At 36.6% G+C, this 19,063-nt stretch overlaps 2 protein-coding genes across 6 annotated transcripts in view; one reads left to right on the top strand and one right to left on the bottom strand.

The window, feature by feature from the left end:
- The first annotated feature begins 137 nt into the window (after positions 1 to 137).
- LOC113038129 (Krueppel-like factor 5) lies at positions 138 to 14,081 on the top strand. Of its 3 annotated transcripts, none has more exons than XM_026195328.1 (4): positions 138 to 448; positions 6,688 to 7,480; positions 7,603 to 7,662; positions 12,872 to 14,081. In XM_026195328.1, the coding sequence occupies exons 1-4, from the start codon at positions 278 to 280 to the stop codon at positions 13,048 to 13,050; spliced, it is 1,203 nt and encodes a 400-aa protein (XP_026051113.1). In that variant the 5' UTR covers positions 138 to 277; the 3' UTR covers positions 13,051 to 14,081. The 3 variants fall into 3 exon arrangements, with proteins under 3 accessions (XP_026051113.1, XP_026051114.1, XP_026051115.1); XM_026195329.1 differs by having other exon boundaries at positions 139 to 412; XM_026195330.1 differs by lacking the exon at positions 138 to 448 and adding an exon at positions 464 to 600.
- A 1,861-nt stretch (positions 14,082 to 15,942) lies between these two features.
- LOC113038131 (Krueppel-like factor 8) overlaps positions 15,943 to 19,063 on the bottom strand; it is a 50,764-nt gene continuing 47,643 nt past the window's right edge. For all 3 annotated transcript variants that reach the window (XM_026195332.1, XM_026195331.1, XM_026195334.1), the window contains exon 6: positions 15,943 to 18,790. In XM_026195332.1, coding sequence (XP_026051117.1) covers positions 18,609 to 18,790 — 182 coding nt within the window. In that variant the 3' untranslated portion in view covers positions 15,943 to 18,608. The remainder of the gene's footprint in view (positions 18,791 to 19,063) is intronic.

A 19,063-nucleotide genomic window follows, 5' to 3' on the forward strand; every position in this document is an offset into this window, starting at 1 on the left:
TTAAACACCTCTCAGGTGAGCCACGCCTACCTGCTCTTTGATTGGAGAAGGCGCTCTTTCCTTCGCTCTGAATGGCTAACGCAGCTGTCACTCAAGTACTACGTTTTCACAATGTGATACTTTACAACAGGTAAGGCTACCTGAGTGTCACAGGGAGGGTTTTTGGATACACCGCTCATCTGGATGTAACGACAAGGACGTTAACAATAATCACGTATATGTGTATTCGTAAATAAAAATAAGATTAAAATATAATATCCGATATTTGCATATAGAAATGGCAAGTGTAGGACTGGCTGTTGGCGCACCGAATGCAGAGGAGAGGGCGGTTTTCACGCAGCTAAAACCCGTGCGGATGTGTAGCGCGGATGGGCCGGAGGACTCGTCTGTGTTTGAACACGTCAAACCCGCGGTGAGACTAGTAACAAACGCTGTCGAAATGGCTCAGGTATGACAGGAGCTCTGTGGTGTCTGACTTAAACTGGAGAACAAAACAACATTTCAATTTCAAAACCTCACAAAAAATATATTAGAACAGATGCACTTTTAAGAGAAACCACTTGCTCAGTAACAACAAATGATCTTCACGTACGGCTGTCGGTAAAGTGTCTTTTTTGTTGTTTTTGTACTGTTCTTGTTGAAGTGTGCATGTTACATCTTCACATTAGGGTCAACTAAACTGTTGTATGTTTGTCTCGCATTGCGTTTACATTTATAAAATTAGCATAAGTATGAATAGTTGTGCAGTGTACTATTAGTATGAGTATTCGTATTATTATTACTATTAACACATAAAAAAAAAAAATCTCATAGTATTTTTATGGTTATGCTTTTTTTTTTTACATTCAGAAATTGAAATAAATCAGAATTAGTTTAATTGTGAAGTTACAAAAGTAAATGCCTTAACACCATTCTTTATTTTATGCAGTAACAGCAAATTATCTTTCAATTTGCATGTCAGTTTTGCAATAAACACTGACGTCATGTAGTTCTGTACATAGTCTAGTTTAGAGCTTACTCTAACTTGACTTTACTTTGAATATATTATCTCAGATGGAAGAGAGATCATTGAAACAACTTTTACATGTACACTACGACATTAACGCAAATTAAAACATCCTACATTATAAGAATCAAATGTGTGTACTGTAAAGTGTACTTGAAAGCAAAGTAATCAAATAATATAGCCATTTACTTTCATTACCTAGTTTTTTGTGAAGTAAAATTATACACAAATGCTTAGCGACTTCATTACACAGTTTGAAGTTATGTAGAAAATCGTAGTGTCGTTTAACGCTGTGACAGTGTTAGTTAAATGTTTAAGATTTAGTTTGCTCTTTGCCTTTGGTCAGACTGCCTTTAAAGTATCACAATGGCCTTAAGTATCTTCTATACATATCTGTTTTAATTGTCATATCTGAGACCACAATGGTTGGGTCTGAAATGCGAATGTAATGTGCTGTGTTGGATCTAGGAGTATGCCGGTATCAAATTTTCATGTTGCGATTAATTGCTAATGATTTTATCACAGTATACGCTATTATCACGATATTGAAATCGATATTTGAAAATAAATAACCTATTAAGTCTAAATATTTAAGCATTTGGCGCTGTGATGAACAACACAGCAAATCCAAAAATCTGAATGGCTATTTAAACACATTTTAGAAAGTTGAGCAGCTGCTTTATTTATGGGGTTTCCAGGTTAACGGCTGCATTTTTTGCAGTTTAGCGCCATCTGCTTTCAGAGAGTGAGTGTGCTTTTATTCAGCGCGTCTCTCATGTGTTCCTCATGTGCTTCTCATGAGTGCTTGTTTACATCAGAGCGCACACGCGTCTTTTAAGCAGCATACGGCGGTGTTGTGCATTTTTACCAGTTGATGGGAAAAGTATTCTTAAAATACATTCCAAATTCAGAGTAATTTGTAATATACAATTATTTATATTTATTACCGTGATATATCGCATTACCGAATACCGGCACATGTCTAGTCGGATCATATGGCGTCCTAACTAGAACAACACTAGTTTATAACTGCCTGAGCCAATGACTGATGACCTTGTTGTACTCCTTCAAAAGTTTGTAAGGCCACAGGGAACATGTAGGTTGTTGGCTACACTGAAGAAAACAGCCTGGGCCTTTGCATGGTCTGTTTGACCTCATGACCCCCAGTACTTGTTGGGAAAAGTACATAATCAAAGTCTAAATTAAACTAGATTGCTAAAATAATCCAAAAACCAACAAAAATCATGATTGTAAATGAAGATTATCTTAATTACATGATTGATTTGGCACATCTATTCATAAAACATGGCTGAATCATATCGTCTCACAGTGTCACACATCGCTATTGCAGTAATTAACTTAAATTTTCTGTTACAAAACCAGTGGTCACTGCTGTGAAGAGTAGTCATGGTCCTGAAAAGCCAAAACAACTGTTATCTATTTCCCCCAAAGCCATAAAACATCATTTTCATCTCAAAGGTTTTGTTTTCTCTTGCTGCTGCCCTCGGATGATTTGTGCAGTTATGGCTTCAGTAAATGGACAAGAAGCCTATCAGTCGGGTTTTATGGGGATCTGTAGACGAATCTCCATCTTTCAGAATTCCTTTTAGGCCATAAAAAATGATTATTTCACAGGGAAAGACCTTTTGTGTTGTAATTAGGAAAAAGGTCTTTGGGCTAACAGGGTATTTGGACTCTGGAATATTCTGTGAAATCTCACGTCGGAGACAAATATCATGCCGTTTCCAAGGCTTCTGAGCTTCATGTGCTCCTTTACAAATAATAAGACTTTTTTTTAATGGATAAGATATTTAATGTTTTAACGCATTCTTAAAGGGATTTTTCGGCACAAACTATACTGATATTCTATAATCATTTACTCACCCTCATGTCATTCTGTGAAAGTTAAAAGAAGTTATATTTTTTTATGAAATGATGTCTTAGTGTTTCTTTTTGGCGTTCATGAAGTGAAATGTTGTTTTAGATCTGATTGACTTTGATTATATGGACAAAACGATTTTATTGGTTTATTTTTATTTTTTTTCTGGCTCAAGAAATAAAGTCATACAGGTTTGGAACAATGTGTAGGTGAGAGAATTGATGGCAGAATTTAAATTTTTGGGTGAACTAACACTTTAAAGAGTGAATGGAGTGAGCCATATTTTCAACGAACGTCGACACTGAGCGACACGGAAACCTATGGCTTATTTATCTCAAAGATAATTTTTATGCCTAACTCGGCTCCCAGCCGTTATCGGTCCCTAAAATACATAACTTAGCCGTTGTAAATGTTCTCCAATCATTAACTCAGTTCTTGGGCCAGGGTTCAGCTGCTGTTCATTCTCCTTACACAAACCCAGTGAACAGAACCGGGTCTCTAAGGCCAACGGAAGCTGTAGCCAAGGGCACTTGCCTCTTTGCCAGTACCACATAACACAAGGCCTGTTTGTGCACAGAACTAAGGGCAGGGGCAGTACGCTTGCCAGGTCTAAAGCTATTTTCCATTAATTACCTGGTTTTAGCTTTCCAAAGCTGGCCTGATGGGGATGAAGGTGATATTGTTGACGTTAACATTATGAGAGTACAATTGTCTGTAATAAATGGCTCATCCACAGCGATATGAAAAGCTGCAGAAGCGTCAGCATTCATTGTGCATTCCCCGAGAGTACATGACCTCACATGTTAGGGTATGAGTTACTTGAAAGGATGAAGATATTTGTACATGAAACCACATCAGTGGGTTGTCAAGGAAATGCATTTTGACAATACATGCCTTATTGTTGACATAGCTGCCACTTCAGACAGCTGGACATTACAGATCTTTTGAAAAAATTATTTTAAAATATAATGACTGCTGTAAGTTCAACAATAAAGGCAGCTGTGTGTTTTAAGCGGGGTACAAATGTCTGCAACAACATTAAAATTCTTTAAAAAATATAACTTATATTTTTAGTTCTTGTATAGTTCTCTCTTTATATATGACATTTTAAAATATTTTAGAAATTAAATAAAAAAAAATAAAGATTATAATTATGTGGTCTTGTGTATTCGAGGTGTGAATTCGATGTGTTATTAATTTTACTTAATAGTTACACCACAAGTCATTTAATTGAATCTTTTCTTGAAAGTGATGTATATATAATTATATAAAAAAAAAATCATGAATCCAACATGAATACAAAGAGTGTGTTTCTTAGAATGTAGCACATGCAGCTTGAGCACGGCTGTTCTTAAAGGGTTAGTTCACCCAATAATTAAAATTATGTAATTATTAACTCACCCTCATGTCGTCCCAAACCCGTAAGACCTCCGTTTATCTTCGGAAAACAGTTTAAGATATTTTAGATTTAGTCCGAGAGCTCTCAGTCCCTCCATTGAAACTGTGTGTACGGTATACTGTCCATGTCCAGAAAGGTAAGAAAAACATCATCAAAGTAGTCCATGTGACATCAGAGGGTCAGTTCGAATTTTTTGAAGCATCAAAAATACATTTTGGTTCAAAGATAGCAAAAACTACTACTTTATTCAGCATTGTCTTCTCTTCCGTGTCTGTTGAGAGAGAGTTCAAAACAAAGCAGTTAGTGATATCCAGTTCGCGAACAAATCATTCGATGTAACCGGATCTTCTTGAACCAGTTCACCAAATCGAACTGAACCGTTTAAAACGGTCCGTGTCTCAAATAAGCATTAATCCGCAAAACTCCCTCTGAGTTAAAACAAACCAATATTCCAGAGTAATTAATGTACTCAAACAGTACACTGACTGAACTGCTGTGAAAGAGAATGAGTCAGTCTTTTGTTCATTATCTGGCTCGGCTCGGTGTTCATCTTCAGTTCTCTCTTCACAGCAGTTCAGTCAGTGTACTGTTTGAGTAAATGAATTACTCCGGGATATTGGATTGTTTTAACTCAGAGGGAGTGTCAGCCACATTAAAAAAGTTAACAGCTTAAGTCATTTGCAGATTAATGCTTATTGGAGACCCGAACCGTTTTAAACGATTCAGTTCGATTTGGTGAACTGACTCAAGAAGATCTGGTTACATCGAATGATTCGTTCACGAACCGGATATCACTAACTGCTTTGTTTTGAACTCTCTCACAACAGACACGGAAGAGAAGACAATGATGGATAAAGTCGTAGTTTTTGCTATTTTTGGACCAAATTGTACTTTCGATGCTTCAACAAATTCTAACTGACCCTCTGATGTCCATAGGACTACATTGATGATGTTTCTCTTACCTTTCTGGACATGTATACTGTACACACAGTTTCAATGGAGGGACTGAGAGCTCTCGGACTAAATCTAAAATATCTTAAACTGTGTTCCGAAGATAAACTGAGGTCTCACGGGTTTGGGACGACATGAGGGTGAGTTAATAATTACATAATTTTGATGATTGGGTGAACTATCCCTTTAAAGCAATATGATGGCATACCAAAGTCATTCTAAAATCCATTCAATCCATGTATTTTTCTGTATAAAATAATATGCTAAATATAAGCATTTTCACTAGAGGTCTCATGCTTGGTTGGTTAGTTTTTGGGGTTATTTTGGTTCAACACTGAACGTTTTGTTCAAGACAGGTATTTAGGCTGTTCAGGTTTTTGCATATGCTAACCAATTCATCATCACACATTTGACTTGCCAATTGACTGGTTTGGTAAATCTGGTTCTTCATTATCGCACAAATGCCCTCATCTATCAGTCTCGGGAGTTCACAGCACTGTTGCACCTCAATGGCTCTCCAGGGTGCACTCGTTTTTAGAGTTCTATTTTTGTACATTGTTTGTGCCCATATCTCCTCTTGCTATCACATGTCACTGTTTTGGTTTTGCTTTGTGTTCCAATCCTTCATGGCCGCCACACCTATGAGGTTTCTATTTACTCTGTGTTGCATTGGAGCACTGTGCAGAGCTGCTCCATTGAACTTGCCATTGTGTGCACGGTTAAAGCAGGGAATGATCTCCCACTGCTTGTACCTGGTGCTGCAATCACAAATCAACTGTGAAAGACAATAACACTGATCTCCCTTTTCAAATACAATCTTTCAAACAGCTGTGGTGAAGCGGAAAGGGTAAAATGGCAAAGCAGACATTTCAGTTTGACGGCAGCTAATCCAATTACTAAATCATGCACAAAACCTATCAACATGGACTGCATACAATGAAAGAAATAATAAAAGCATACAGTGAACTTTAGAAAGAAATGTTTCTATGCAATTAAATGAATGCATAATTAGGATTTCCGTTTCGGCTGTTGTTTTACAACTTAGAATTCTTTATTTATTTCTACTAGATGCAAAGAAAATTCAAAAAAATTCTGCTGCAACAAATAATTTTTAGGCATTTTTCCAAAATAGATAGGGGCTTTGGCTATTTTATAGGATACAAGAAGTCATAAATAAATAACTTTTATTTATTCAATTTATGTTATTTTATTTAAACAATATATAAAGTAATGCTCAACTTAATTTCCTGTCAATTGTACAATTCCTGTCATAATAATAATTTCCTGTCAATCTGGTTATTCAGACGAAAACATTTTTAATTAATAACTTCCATTTAACAAATTGAATTTGACTACACACAATGACATTAAATTTGGATAAAATAATCAATTTTGAATAAGCAGGACCAATGCACACTAGTGTTATCTCATAGTTATCATTTTCTGTTTCAGACACGGATGGAGATGGATAAATATTTGCCCCAAATCACCCCACTGGTTTCACCAAACATTACGGATAAGAAGTTCCGTCGGGAAAGCGCCTCTGTGGTGGATGAGTATTTTGCAGATGAGAAGCCAGCCCCTTATAGTCTGAACATCAACGTTATCCTGCCTAATACCACACACCTTCGCACGGGCCTTTATCGCCCAAACAAACCTCAGGTGCATCAGATCAAAACTGAGCCAGGGGAGGACGAACCCTGTAGCACTCAGACACTCCCCGAATTCACCTCCGTCTTCAGCGTGCCCCAGACGGTCAACAGCCTCTTTATCAAACCTGACATACACGTCACAGATGAGCTCCACATTGGCCCTCAGCAGCCAGCGGTCTACCAGATGCCCGTCAGCAGTAGCGACCTTACCACAATGACCTTCTCCCAGAGTCAATCGATGAATGGAATCAGTGCATCTGGCAGGACCATGCTCAACCTGAACACAGTGGCCTTGACCACGCAATCTGGCGAATTTGTCATGCCCGAGCCATTCTACACTTCACCCCAGCCGCACAGTTTGCCTCCGTCGCCCCCCAACTCCCAGCCTGGGAGTCCCGAGAACCAGGCAGAGCTCATTACCTCTGTTCATCCTCCCCCGCCGTACCAGGCTAGAATTGGAATGAAGGTTGGACAGATGACCCCTCACTCCATGCTAATGGCCCACGGTCAGGGCATCCTCACCGGACCCAGATACAACCGACGGAGCAACCCTGAGCTGGAGAAGAGAAGGATTCATCATTGTGACTTCCCAGGTTAGTGTGCCATTCCAATAAGTATTTTTTGGATTGCATGTGACATGCCTTCCTGAAGATGGGCAGAGATTATCAGGGACGTTTGTCAACTTAACATCTGGGCAATTTTCTCTCTGTACCAGGATGCGCCAAAGTTTACACAAAGAGCTCTCACTTGAAAGCACACCAAAGGACTCATACAGGTAAGAAATCAAATCAAAATCAAACTCTAACATAGACACCCTAAAATAAAAATTCTATTATTATACACTTTTTTTTTCCACCAACTTCATTCCAACTCTATTTGATGTGCTGAACATGGAGAAAGGGGATAATGAAATACTTTTTCATGCAGTTACAAAGAGACTGAGGCTTTTCAAGCTTCAAAAAGTCTTCTGATGTTATACAATAGCTTTGGGTGAGGAACAAATAAAATGTACTGTATCGTAATCTTGACATTCGTGTGTCTGATATGAATGATTGATAATGATTGCAAAATGTTTACAACTTAGTAAAAAAGTAATATTTAAAATAAATGTATTTCATAATCAGTATAGTTCAGATCTATTAACATATTTACTGACATATTGCTTAAGACTTACTGATATTAAACTTTTTAATTCAAATTTATTTGAAATACTACTTGTGCACAATGCACATTTCTTAATATTAAGCCTGAAATGTGTTTAAATGTCACTATTGATGAGGATTTTGAGATATTTGAATAATATTTTTGAATAAAGTCTTTAAATTAAGTATACTTGCAATAGTTCCACTTTAGCATAATCAAATATATTGTATCTTTAGTTGGACTTCAGCACTACTTCCGCACAATTAAAGTGCATTAAGTACAAAATTAGTTGTTCCAATTTAGCAGACTTTAAGTTTATCAGTTTAGTATACCAAAAGTACAACATAAACATGTAAATGTATTAATATTCTTATTTAACATGAAATAAATCTATTTCAAATAAATTTCAGAATGTATTTTTCCATAGGGCAGACAAAATTTTTAGTTTGTTAAAATAATCCAAACTTAAAGGAAAAAACAAGACTTGTGTAACTTCTCATGTAACCATTTTTAAATAGGGAAAACATGGAAGTCTTTGGTGGCTTCTAAATTTATTCATTCATGTTTGGATCCTAAGGAATGAATGGTGCTAAGCTAAATGCTAGCATAGTAGCGCCGCGCACTACAGCGATTGAGTGCACGCTCTGACAGGTACATTATTCAAACTTTCTACAGTAGGTAGAAAGTCATAGAGGTTTGGAATAATATAAGGTCGAGCTAGCTATTCAAGCCGATGTTTCTACTTGACCAGTTGCAATGTACCATCAACACAAAAACTACAAATGCTGCAACAGCTCGCACAGAGATGACAGCCCAAGGACAAGAGATGTAGAAAGACAGAGAACAGGGTGGAGGGAGAGATTAATTGACTCTCTTTTCATGCTTTTATACACAATGTGTCTGCATGCCTGTACAAGCCCTGCATGCTTTCCCGAGGGGGAATCGCCAAGTAGTGGAGGAAAAACCTGTTCCTCCTGCTTTTTCTGTCTGTGTTCGGGGGGGAGGAGGAGTGCACCGCCGGGACAAAAGAACTTGGCAGTTTCAGTGTGTTCAGCTCGGCGTAAGATGAAACCCACTGCAATCCCACCACACTTTAGAATGAAACCGAAATCTTCTTTCGCAACACAAATGGGTCTAATTTTGTTCACATGACGTTAAGCTGATAAAAGCACCTTTTCCGCCTGCTTTTTTCATTCTTTTAGAATCTTTTCGGGGTGGTCACAGTCACCGAGAATGTAGAGGGATTCCCTGTAGCCTGAGGTATAATTATTGTTGTACTCTCACTTCCTGGCACCCTAGAGGTATCTTCGTAACTCTTTAAGCTTTGTATAAAACGTATGTTCCCGTGTGGTACAATGTAAATCAAGTACATGTTGCAACTGTGCAAAATGTGTTATAATGTATACAACTAAATAATTATAGTAATTTGGGCAATGTGATTACATTAATTTTATCACAGTTAAGGGGCATTTTTAGGCATAAAACCATGGTAAAATCACTGTAAAGCATGGCCTCGTGTGTCTTATTGGTAAAAGACACTAATATTTAATAAATAGTTAAATGTATTATAATAATTGGGCTGTCAATTAATAAAAAAAATTACATTTTTATCACAGTACATTGATTACAGATTTATGTAAGTCAGAGACATAAAATTATTTTGGCAAACAAAAGCAGATAATGTCACATATCACAGTTTATAATCTTGGACCATAAAAAACACGTTTGTAACTCGATTTGCCAGTTTTTAAAAATATTTTTTCAGATTTTTGATTTTTATGTAGGTCATTTTTAAAATAATGAATTGCACTAAAACATAAAAATTCCCACTCCACATAAAATAAAATCAAACTAAATTATTTGGTTATGAATATGCGTTCCCTATTCTAAAGTGTTACCAAACAATTTTCAGTAGGTTTCGTTGCGTTATTGTTATCACGTTAATCTTTTAGTGTTCTTGCCGGGCATTCAATTTTAAAACTGCAGTGATGTGTACAACAACCAATTTAATACCATGTTGCCAGATTAATGTTCATATATTTCAGATAAAACCGACATGTTTTTTTTTTTTTTTGATGAGCCTGTGTTGTTCGGCCCTCTATCCGTCTGTAAGGTGTGTTTATGTTGTCACAGGTCAGGTAGTCACTCCTCGGGTGGACATGGTGTGGAGTTATGTTTCAAAAGAGGTTGGGGGTTGGGAATGATCCCGCCGCACTGAAAGCTGTCAAACAACAGTTTAAGAGCTCTAGAACATTCCGTGCTGACAGATGAAAGTCAGAACAGGTCGATAGCACGTGTAATTTTGATGTCATCGGGAATGACATGTTCCTTTCATGATTAAAAAGTATGTCAGGATGTACTAGATGTGCTCTAACAAAGCAATTAAATACAAGCCTGCAGAACTTGTTCGCTTTGTAATTTAAGGAGTAATCTAAGCAGCTAGCTTGGATTATGCTAGCGGCTCTTCAAAAAACACTGCCAGTTTGGTGGTGCATATCTAAACATGCTTTACAGGAATGTTACAGAATATATTCTAAAAGCCTGACTTTGTGTTCATAACCTAAACAGCTTTCACAATGCTTGTGATAATTTATCAACTTATTATTTCAAGGGCACTTGGTGCGTTTGTGAAAGCCTTGTATTATCTTAGTAATGGAACTTGTTGCCCACCTTCCTCAAATAGAAGCCACTGATAAAAACCTTACAATTGCCTCATTTTATGGGTATCCATGCAAGTTTGTGGTGATTAGTAGCGATTATTGATTAATATTCCTTGTGGTTTTAAATGAATACCAATTAATACTGATTGTTGTTCTTAGTATTCTTATGATGGTGAATTAGATGTGTAGCAATATTCAACTTCCACATTTAAAGGTTGTGTGAGCAGTAAAATACTTTAGCGATAACAGATTAACCGTTGGCCAACCTTAAGCTAAACAAATAGTATCTCTGTCTGAAGTGTTTGAAGGGGCGCATTAACTTGTTCAAGACCCTGAGCTATTGGAAGCCTTGTCAGATTAAGAGGACATCGGTTCATCTGCTTTTGAATTCTGGTTTCACGTATAGAAAAGAAGGAGGGATGAGGGCAATTCAGAGAGCCAGTTAAAGAGCAAAGATTGTGCTCTCTTCAGTAATTTCTGAGAGCTGTGCAGTTTCACTGTGCTGAAATTAGTAGGTTGAACTTGAAGCATTGTGTTTCAAAACAACAATTATCGTTTGATGTTATGTGGTTAAACACCTCCTATGGAAAACTTGTGTTTATTGGACTATAATCAGAGTCTTAAGTGACTAATGAAAGTTAAAAATGTCTTTGTAGAGTAAATGGTAACTTTATAAACTTTTTACTTTTGTTTAAGGAATTTATATTTTTATTCAGGATGGATTAAATTGATCAAAAGAGACGACGGTGAAGACGTAAATTCAGTACTTTTGAGTTTTTGTTTTGAAAATGTATTGAAGAATTTTGAAAGAAAATTAAAATATTAAGCGGCATTACATCTTAACATTGATAATAATAAGAAATATTTCTTGCACACCAACCTGAATGATTTATGATGAATTATATGACACTGACAACTAGTAATGGATGCTGAAAATGTAGCTCTGCATCACAGTAATAAATGATATTTACAAATATATGAATTATGTTGTGTATTACTGTAAATTGATTTTTTTAAGAAACCCGTGGGCAGTTAGAAATATTTATGGCTGGTAAAAAAAAAAAAAAGTCGCTTCTCATAATAATAATTCATGACGTGCACAACAACATACCTGTACTAAATAAATATTTATTTCAAGCATTAAACACAAACCTTACCTATTGTTCATGAAAATCAACTGAACAAAAGCTCCTGCTTACACCTGTCAGTCAAACTTCAGTGGTCATGAAATAACATGTTACCGAAAGAAAGGCTAGGATTTTAGTTTGACATTTGACATTAATGCAACAAATAAAAGATTAGAATTATAAATTGGAAATATATTAGAAATCCTCTCTCACTTTGTTTCTCTTTCCCCGTAATTTATCTCTCCATGATGCACATACAGATACAGTGGTAGTTTAGGGTCACATGTGTTGAATGAACGTTATCTGTTCTCACTGAACGTGGCTTTTCAGGATTCAGTGCTATGGCAAACCTCGCAATGTCAGATCTTATCAGCGTGTGTTAAGCACCATGGAAATGACTTCCGTGTTTACACATGGGAGTTGTATTACTCTCTAAACCACAAGCACATACACGTCTAATTCCTCTATAACTGCCATTTAAAAATGTCACGATACACATTGTAACATGTTCAAGCTGGACGTTGTATGAATTGCCAAATTAAAGTATAGAATCATTCTGGTTAGCTGTTTAAGTTCAAAGTAGTTGCATTTAAAGTAATTATTTTTCTATTGGAATATATTGTAAAATGTAATTTATTCCTGTCATAGCAAAGCTGAATTTTCAGTATCATTACTCCATTCTTCAAAGTCACATGATCAAAGAAAGAAAGAAAAAGAAGGTTTTAATGAGCAAGGACGCATTGATCAAAAGTGACAGTCAAAAATAACTTTCAATTCACTTTTGATTCATCAAAGAATCCTGATAAAAACAAGGTTTCCATAAAAATATTAAGCAGCAAAAAACATTTTAAAATAAAAATAACCACCGCTCATAATTGAGCAGCAAAATGGCATATTAGAATGATTTCTTAAGGACCATGTGACACTTAAGACTGGAGTATTTGCTGCTGAAAATTCAGCTTTGTCCTTACAGGAATAAATTGTTGCAACAGAAAACTGATACATTAAGCTGTTTTTAAGGTAAATCAGCATGATCTTTTTGTGATTTTTCTAGGTGAGAAGCCATACCGGTGCAGTTGGGAAGGATGTGACTGGCGTTTTGCCCGCTCGGATGAACTGACGCGGCATTACCGCAAACACACCGGCGCAAAACCCTTCAAATGTGTCGCCTGCAGTCGCTGCTTCTCTCGTTCAGACCACCTGGCACTGCACATGAAGCGCCATCAAAACTAACCAACCCCACATCCTTACTTTTTCAACTTTTATAACAGTTTTATTGTTCTAAATATTTCACAGCCAGTTATGTACGAAGATCAAACCAGTGAAAGCTCTGCCGTACCAGCACTCCAAACGTTTTTACTGTAATGAAGAGGACTGGACATCACTACAGCATCACAACACAGGGCTCCAGTAGAATGTATACTGTATACTGTACATATGTTTTGTATGTGTGGATGTCTGTAGATTAATGTGAAAAGATGTTATGAGTTTTATACTTGACTTTCCTCCACTTTGTCTGACTAAATTTGAAAATGTTCCTTCGGGACCGTCTTCCTTATAACTTGAAATGTAAAGTTTGATTCATTAATTCCAAGGTAATAGTTAATTGTTAATTTTGGATGACAATAACAATATATCTATGGAATTTCCCGCTCACAGAAAGCCATTTGCATTTGGGTAAAATGCTACGATAAAAAAGCAGTAACTCTAATGTTTGCTGTTCTCACAGTTGTGTGTCCATGGATACAGATCTTTACGAGACCCTTTAAAAAAAGCGCTCGGATCAGTCATGTGTTTGACATTTCGTCTCTTTGAATGCCAGAGAAAAGTCTGATGAATGAGACAAATGCGCTTTCAGAAGCATTTGAGCATGGGTGCCAAATTTTCAGATGAATATTAGCTGTTCACGTGTATTTTACAAGAGAGTTGATTGTTTTATGCAAACCAAAATGCAGCATTGTCATCTAAAACTTAAAAGAAATGAAGAAAGTTAATCAATCCCTCACATTTCCCAAGAACAAATTATTCATATTAGTTGTGAACATTGTAGCATTTCCCTTTTGTAATACCCTTGAGACCTGTCTTGGGCTTTCTGCAGCATAATGACCGCAATTTATATATGCCTCTCAAAAAAGTTCTCAAGTTCCCTTTATTTGCGTACATGTCCTTCACTTATGAGGGGAACTCTGGTGGATCAAAAAATACTGTACATACTGTAGTTAAAGTTAAACTTGTAAATACTTTACTCTTTGAAGATAATTGTTTTTATTTTGAACAAATGGGGATTTTTTTTTTTTTTTTTTTTTGAATGTGGGTGAATTGAGTTTGTAGATCTTGCATACTAAGTGATCCGTTTAGCATTTTGTATGTACTTGTATGAATACAGAATTTTGGAAAATAAAAGAATAATTAAATTTCTTGTTGAATAGTTTTTTTTTATTTTTTTTATTTTTATATGCTAACCTGATTAGGTCCTAGGATTGTAAATAAAGTCCTCGCTGGAATGTCATTTCAGTATTGACTACCTAGTTAATAGGCCTACTTATGTGATGGAAACTGACATTTCCGTGTAAGCCATGTTATATGAGGAACAATGTTCTTGGAACTATATAAAATGGTGACTTTTTATGCATCTATGTAGATCTATATCATATGAGACAACTTCCTTAAACTAAGGTAGGCTATTTAAGGATCGATTATCTTTAGTTTTCGACTGTTGTAGTTAATTATTGTTTTAACCTTGACATAACTGCTGGGGCCTCGGCTATATTACGAAGTGGTTTTAAATTGTTTATAAATAGCATGTTTTCAGATTTAGCCAATTTTTTTTTATTATTAAACACACGCTTGTTTTGTTAAGTATTAACTTTCAAACTTATATTGTTAAACGTATTGTTAAAACAGTGAGTCAGCTTGTAAAAAAAAAAAGTCTTACCAGTTGTAGTTAGCGAAGGACTGAATTGGGTGGGGAGCAACTTTAAGCTGAAATTTATACTAATTATAGTCTGACAAGATAATTTACTTCAGCCTACAATAACAGACGACGACTTGAGGGGAACACCCATTTTACTACAGTACAGCATGTGTTCTGTGGAAATGAAAATATGTAAATCATTTAAAAACAGTGAGCGCTACTGCTCTGAACAAAAGTAAAACTCCGAGATTTTGTCTAAAGCCTCGCTCATTCCTGAGGTGTTAACTGTGCTTAACACAGCAGAGCGAATCCAGTTAAAACTTGCCCTGCTTCTTACACAGCTCGACAGAACTAAACCTGGTCAGATAGTCTTTCAAGTCTTTAAAAATGAATTAAATATATTTCAGATGGGTTAAATATAATTTGTTCGATATTTGTTTGCTGAAATTGCTGTAAAGAACGATCAATAAATTCGCATAGCTTGTATCCGTGTCAGTGTTAATCATTATTGCACCAGTTGAGAAGTGAGTGTCATAAAGATTGTGGTTTGACCATAATTTATCCCCCCAGACACCGGGGTAATATAATTTCAGGAACAAACAAAGGACTAGCACCACTTATGAACTTTACTTTAAAGTCCTGACCGAGTTACAACATTGGACTTTGACTTCAGTGGTTAGACTATGTCGGGCAATTTTACTAACAAAATTATAAAATATTTCACCATAATACATATTTACCTACTTGATATAAGTGGAATGATAAAACACTAAACGAGGACACTGACATTTTGCACTATCACACAGTCCTCTTGTGCTTTGAAGTCAACTACAATGTGCACCACTAGATGGCGCCACACGAAAGACCTGAACCTGAAACAACAGCAGGACATCTCACAACCGCCACGTGGTTTGCACAGCAGACAGTGAACAGGGAATCGTTTTATTTGGATCATTTATACATTTGAACAAACAACATGAGTATGGAAGCTCTATAATGAGATTAATACCAGCGTGAGTGACGTGATTTGATCAAGTAGGACACATTCCTGTAGGAATATTCACGTCAACAAAAGTGCCAGAAATAAAGAAAATGATACTAGGATACATCCTACAAGGATAGTGAGCCAGTTTTTTTTTTTTTTTTTTTTTATCAGTTACAAATCAATTAGACAATATAGACTGTACCCGAATAATAATACACAACACATCTTGTTGCACCAAAAAACATTTTATTCTATAAAAGGAGTGGGTAATCACAACTGTACAGGGGAAACTGACTTTTAACACCATTTCTCACAGTATCAAAAAGCTCGCGTTTTCCTTGCTGATCCTTACACACTTGTTCTGTACAAATACAAAAGAAATAACATTAATTACTTGTTTTATTATAATGATAACTGCATTGCACTGAGTAATATAGTACTGGCCCATAAGTTACTGCATTCAATATAAAATACCTATGATTCTGAAAGTTTAAAAGAGAATTTAATGATAATCACACTTGCACACAAACACTCACACAAAACCCAAACTCTTTCATGATTGGAGCACGAGGTCGCACACTATTTTAAACAAATCAAATACAAGTGATGAATGCAAACGTGCTCAGATAGACAAGGATGTCACAAATTTCAGTCGTGGGCACTTAAACATTGATAAGGGGCCGACTTCTAATGTTACGCCAACTTGGAATAGAATAATGTTAATTTAGGATGATATGAAGATATGTTTTTTACCATGTCTTGTACCAATTGTAAATAGACCATGCATGTGCTATGGCAATGGTTTCATGGATTTCATGTGGATTATCAGTGCTTATAGGCCACATTCTGTCAGGGCATCAACGACATGCTCACAGACTTCACCAAAAAAAATTTAAAATAAAGGTGCGGGGAAAAACTACTCTCCATGCAACACTTTTGGGGTGTACAACACATAGGGGAATCAGTTCAAGGGATATATATATATATATATATATATAAAAAAAAGAACAATTACTTTTCAAAGAAACAACAAATATGAAACGAAAACGAGTATTTCACATTATCTAGTCAGTGTTAAAAATAGAAATCCACCCGTTACATTTATTCAAGAACTTTGAAGATTATATACAGTATGTACATTAAATCTTTAATTATTCATTGTCTGTATGTCTATGATCAGTAAAAAAAAAAAAAAGGATCGCAATCAAATGCATATACTCTTCTAGAAAGATGTGCTTAGTAACGTTTTTTGAGTTGAAGCGAGAGAACGATACAAGATCTTACAAAAAATTGCTCTGTGAAAGTCATGCAGCTGCTGCAGACATGCACTTAACTCTCATAGGCTGGAATTGAACAAGCGTTGCTGCTGAAAAAAGGCTTGACGCGCACTTAATTAGCTGCTAGCGACTGAAATTATGACCATGTCTATGAGTGTTAGCTAGAGGGAAGAAATTTGTCAAAGAAACCATCTCCTCAGACTTATGTTGACTGTGCCCAACATTTTCTTGACACTAATGTCAAATAACATCAACAGAATTTTTTTTTTTTGGGGGGGGGGGGGGGGTGTTAAGGGGTAGTTTTGCATATTATGCATATCAGGCCAGGAGCTGTTAAGACATGTTTTGTCACTGTGAACTAGGTGCAAATATGGATTTTCAGAGTGCCTAAAAAAATAGGGGTCCTAGTATCGAACCCTGAGGAACTCCGAAAACCAGTTTACTTCAATTAAGGCTCTGATGGGCTAGAAGAAAGAATGCATCTAGACATCTCTACTATTATATCTCTGATTATGTCTTCTTTATAAATATGCAAACAAGTGTGCTTATACACGGACACACACGCACACAAACACACACACACACACTTACCCCCAATTCAGTAAGCTTCCCCTTTCCCTGCGAGTTATGCTTTTTTTTATAACTTTTTCACAGCCTTAATAATATCTGAAGGTTAGATTAAGATAAAGAACACCTTCTGATGGGTGTTAATTCTGTTAGACGCCATTAACGACAATAAAATAAAAAGAAGAAAATACTGTTTTTTGTGCCAAACTATTTTTGGGAAGATGCTTAGACAACGCATACTAATAAAGAAAAAATAAGTACAAAAATTCACAGTCTTGTCAGCCCCCTGCCTCTACTTCTCATTTGGTTTAGGGTAGATATCAGAGAAGGAACCCAACTGATTTGTTTAAAGAAAAAACAAGCAAACACTAAAAGAGGGCATTGTACATCTCCAGCTGTCTTTGCAATGTACTCTACAACAGTTTTCATCCACAAAAGAACTTACAGACTCTAAAATGCATGTAGAGCGTGTGTATACAAATGTAGCACAACAAAAAGTTTGAATAAAATGTAAGAATTTAACAAGGCAGTTGTAGATACATCTCCAACCCACCCATCTCATTAAAATGATCAAATTTATCACATTATTCTACCTTCTCTTCACCATCTTGCATTCATCTTGCATAAAATCCTTTACTTTCTCATATTTTTCTGTACTTGTCTTAAAAGAATCATCACAATAAGGAGTACCTTCCCCAGTCATCATTCACGGTTATAGTTCTAGCAGTGCTGCATGCAGTTTGCCTTTCTTGTAGTCACTTCAAGTAACGGCTAATGATCAGGCATTGAGATGGCGGTGGAGGTCACCAGTGGACGGGTGGTTTGTGGCTTCTGGAAGCATGGCAGAAAACTGCATCCATGTTCTGACCAGGAGGGGTCCCCAATATGGTCGTGCCACCCCTTATATCTCCATATTTAACACATATGTTCACATCTGGAGACTGGGGAGGTGACGTCAACAGCATTTTGGAACCCCCAGATGGGCGTGCATGTCTCCTGGGGAGCAGGCAGGGAGGTGTGGGCTGGGGAGGGATGGGCACAAAGAGTTTCACATCATGACGTGGCGCCTTCGGTGTAGTGCCAGGTGGTCAGAGCGTGAGAAGCTGCGGTCGCAGTCGGTGCAGCGAAAGGGTTTGATGCCGGTGTGCTTGCGAAAGTGCCGCGTCAGCTCGTCCGAGCGGGCAAAGCGCCAGGTACAGCCCTCCCATGTGCACTGGTATGGCTTTTCACCTGTCAATCAACAAATGCATTTTATATTTACACACGTTTATTTGAGCTGGATGATGTCATCACTGTTTTCTCCAGTGATGCTTTAAAAATGAATTCAACTCATTCCATTAACAATGGACTTTACACAGTTACCAAAATTAATGGATCAACACCAAACACAAATTATCTCAATAATGACCGTTTACTATTATCTTTTCAGAGCAGAAGTGAATTCTGTTATAATCACTAAATCACAATTCTCTTGTTTATCACTGTAATGCTGCCTTGAAACTA

The sequence above is a fragment of the Carassius auratus genome, chromosome 21 (genome assembly GCF_003368295.1).
Source record: "Carassius auratus strain Wakin chromosome 21, ASM336829v1, whole genome shotgun sequence".
NCBI classification, from domain to species: Eukaryota; Metazoa; Chordata; class Actinopteri; order Cypriniformes; family Cyprinidae; genus Carassius; species Carassius auratus.

Bases quoted from the DNA above. Each gene is read 5' to 3' on its own strand.
- LOC113038129 (XM_026195328.1), top strand. From the start codon at position 278: ATGGCAAGTGTAGGACTGGCTGTTGGCGCACCGAATGCAGAGGAGAGG. The intron at 7,481-7,602 runs GTTAGTGTGCCA...TCTCTGTACCAG, and splicing joins TCATCATTGTGACTTCCCAG to GATGCGCCAAAGTTTACACA. The intron at 7,663-12,871 runs GTAAGAAATCAA...TGATTTTTCTAG, and splicing joins ACACCAAAGGACTCATACAG to GTGAGAAGCCATACCGGTGC.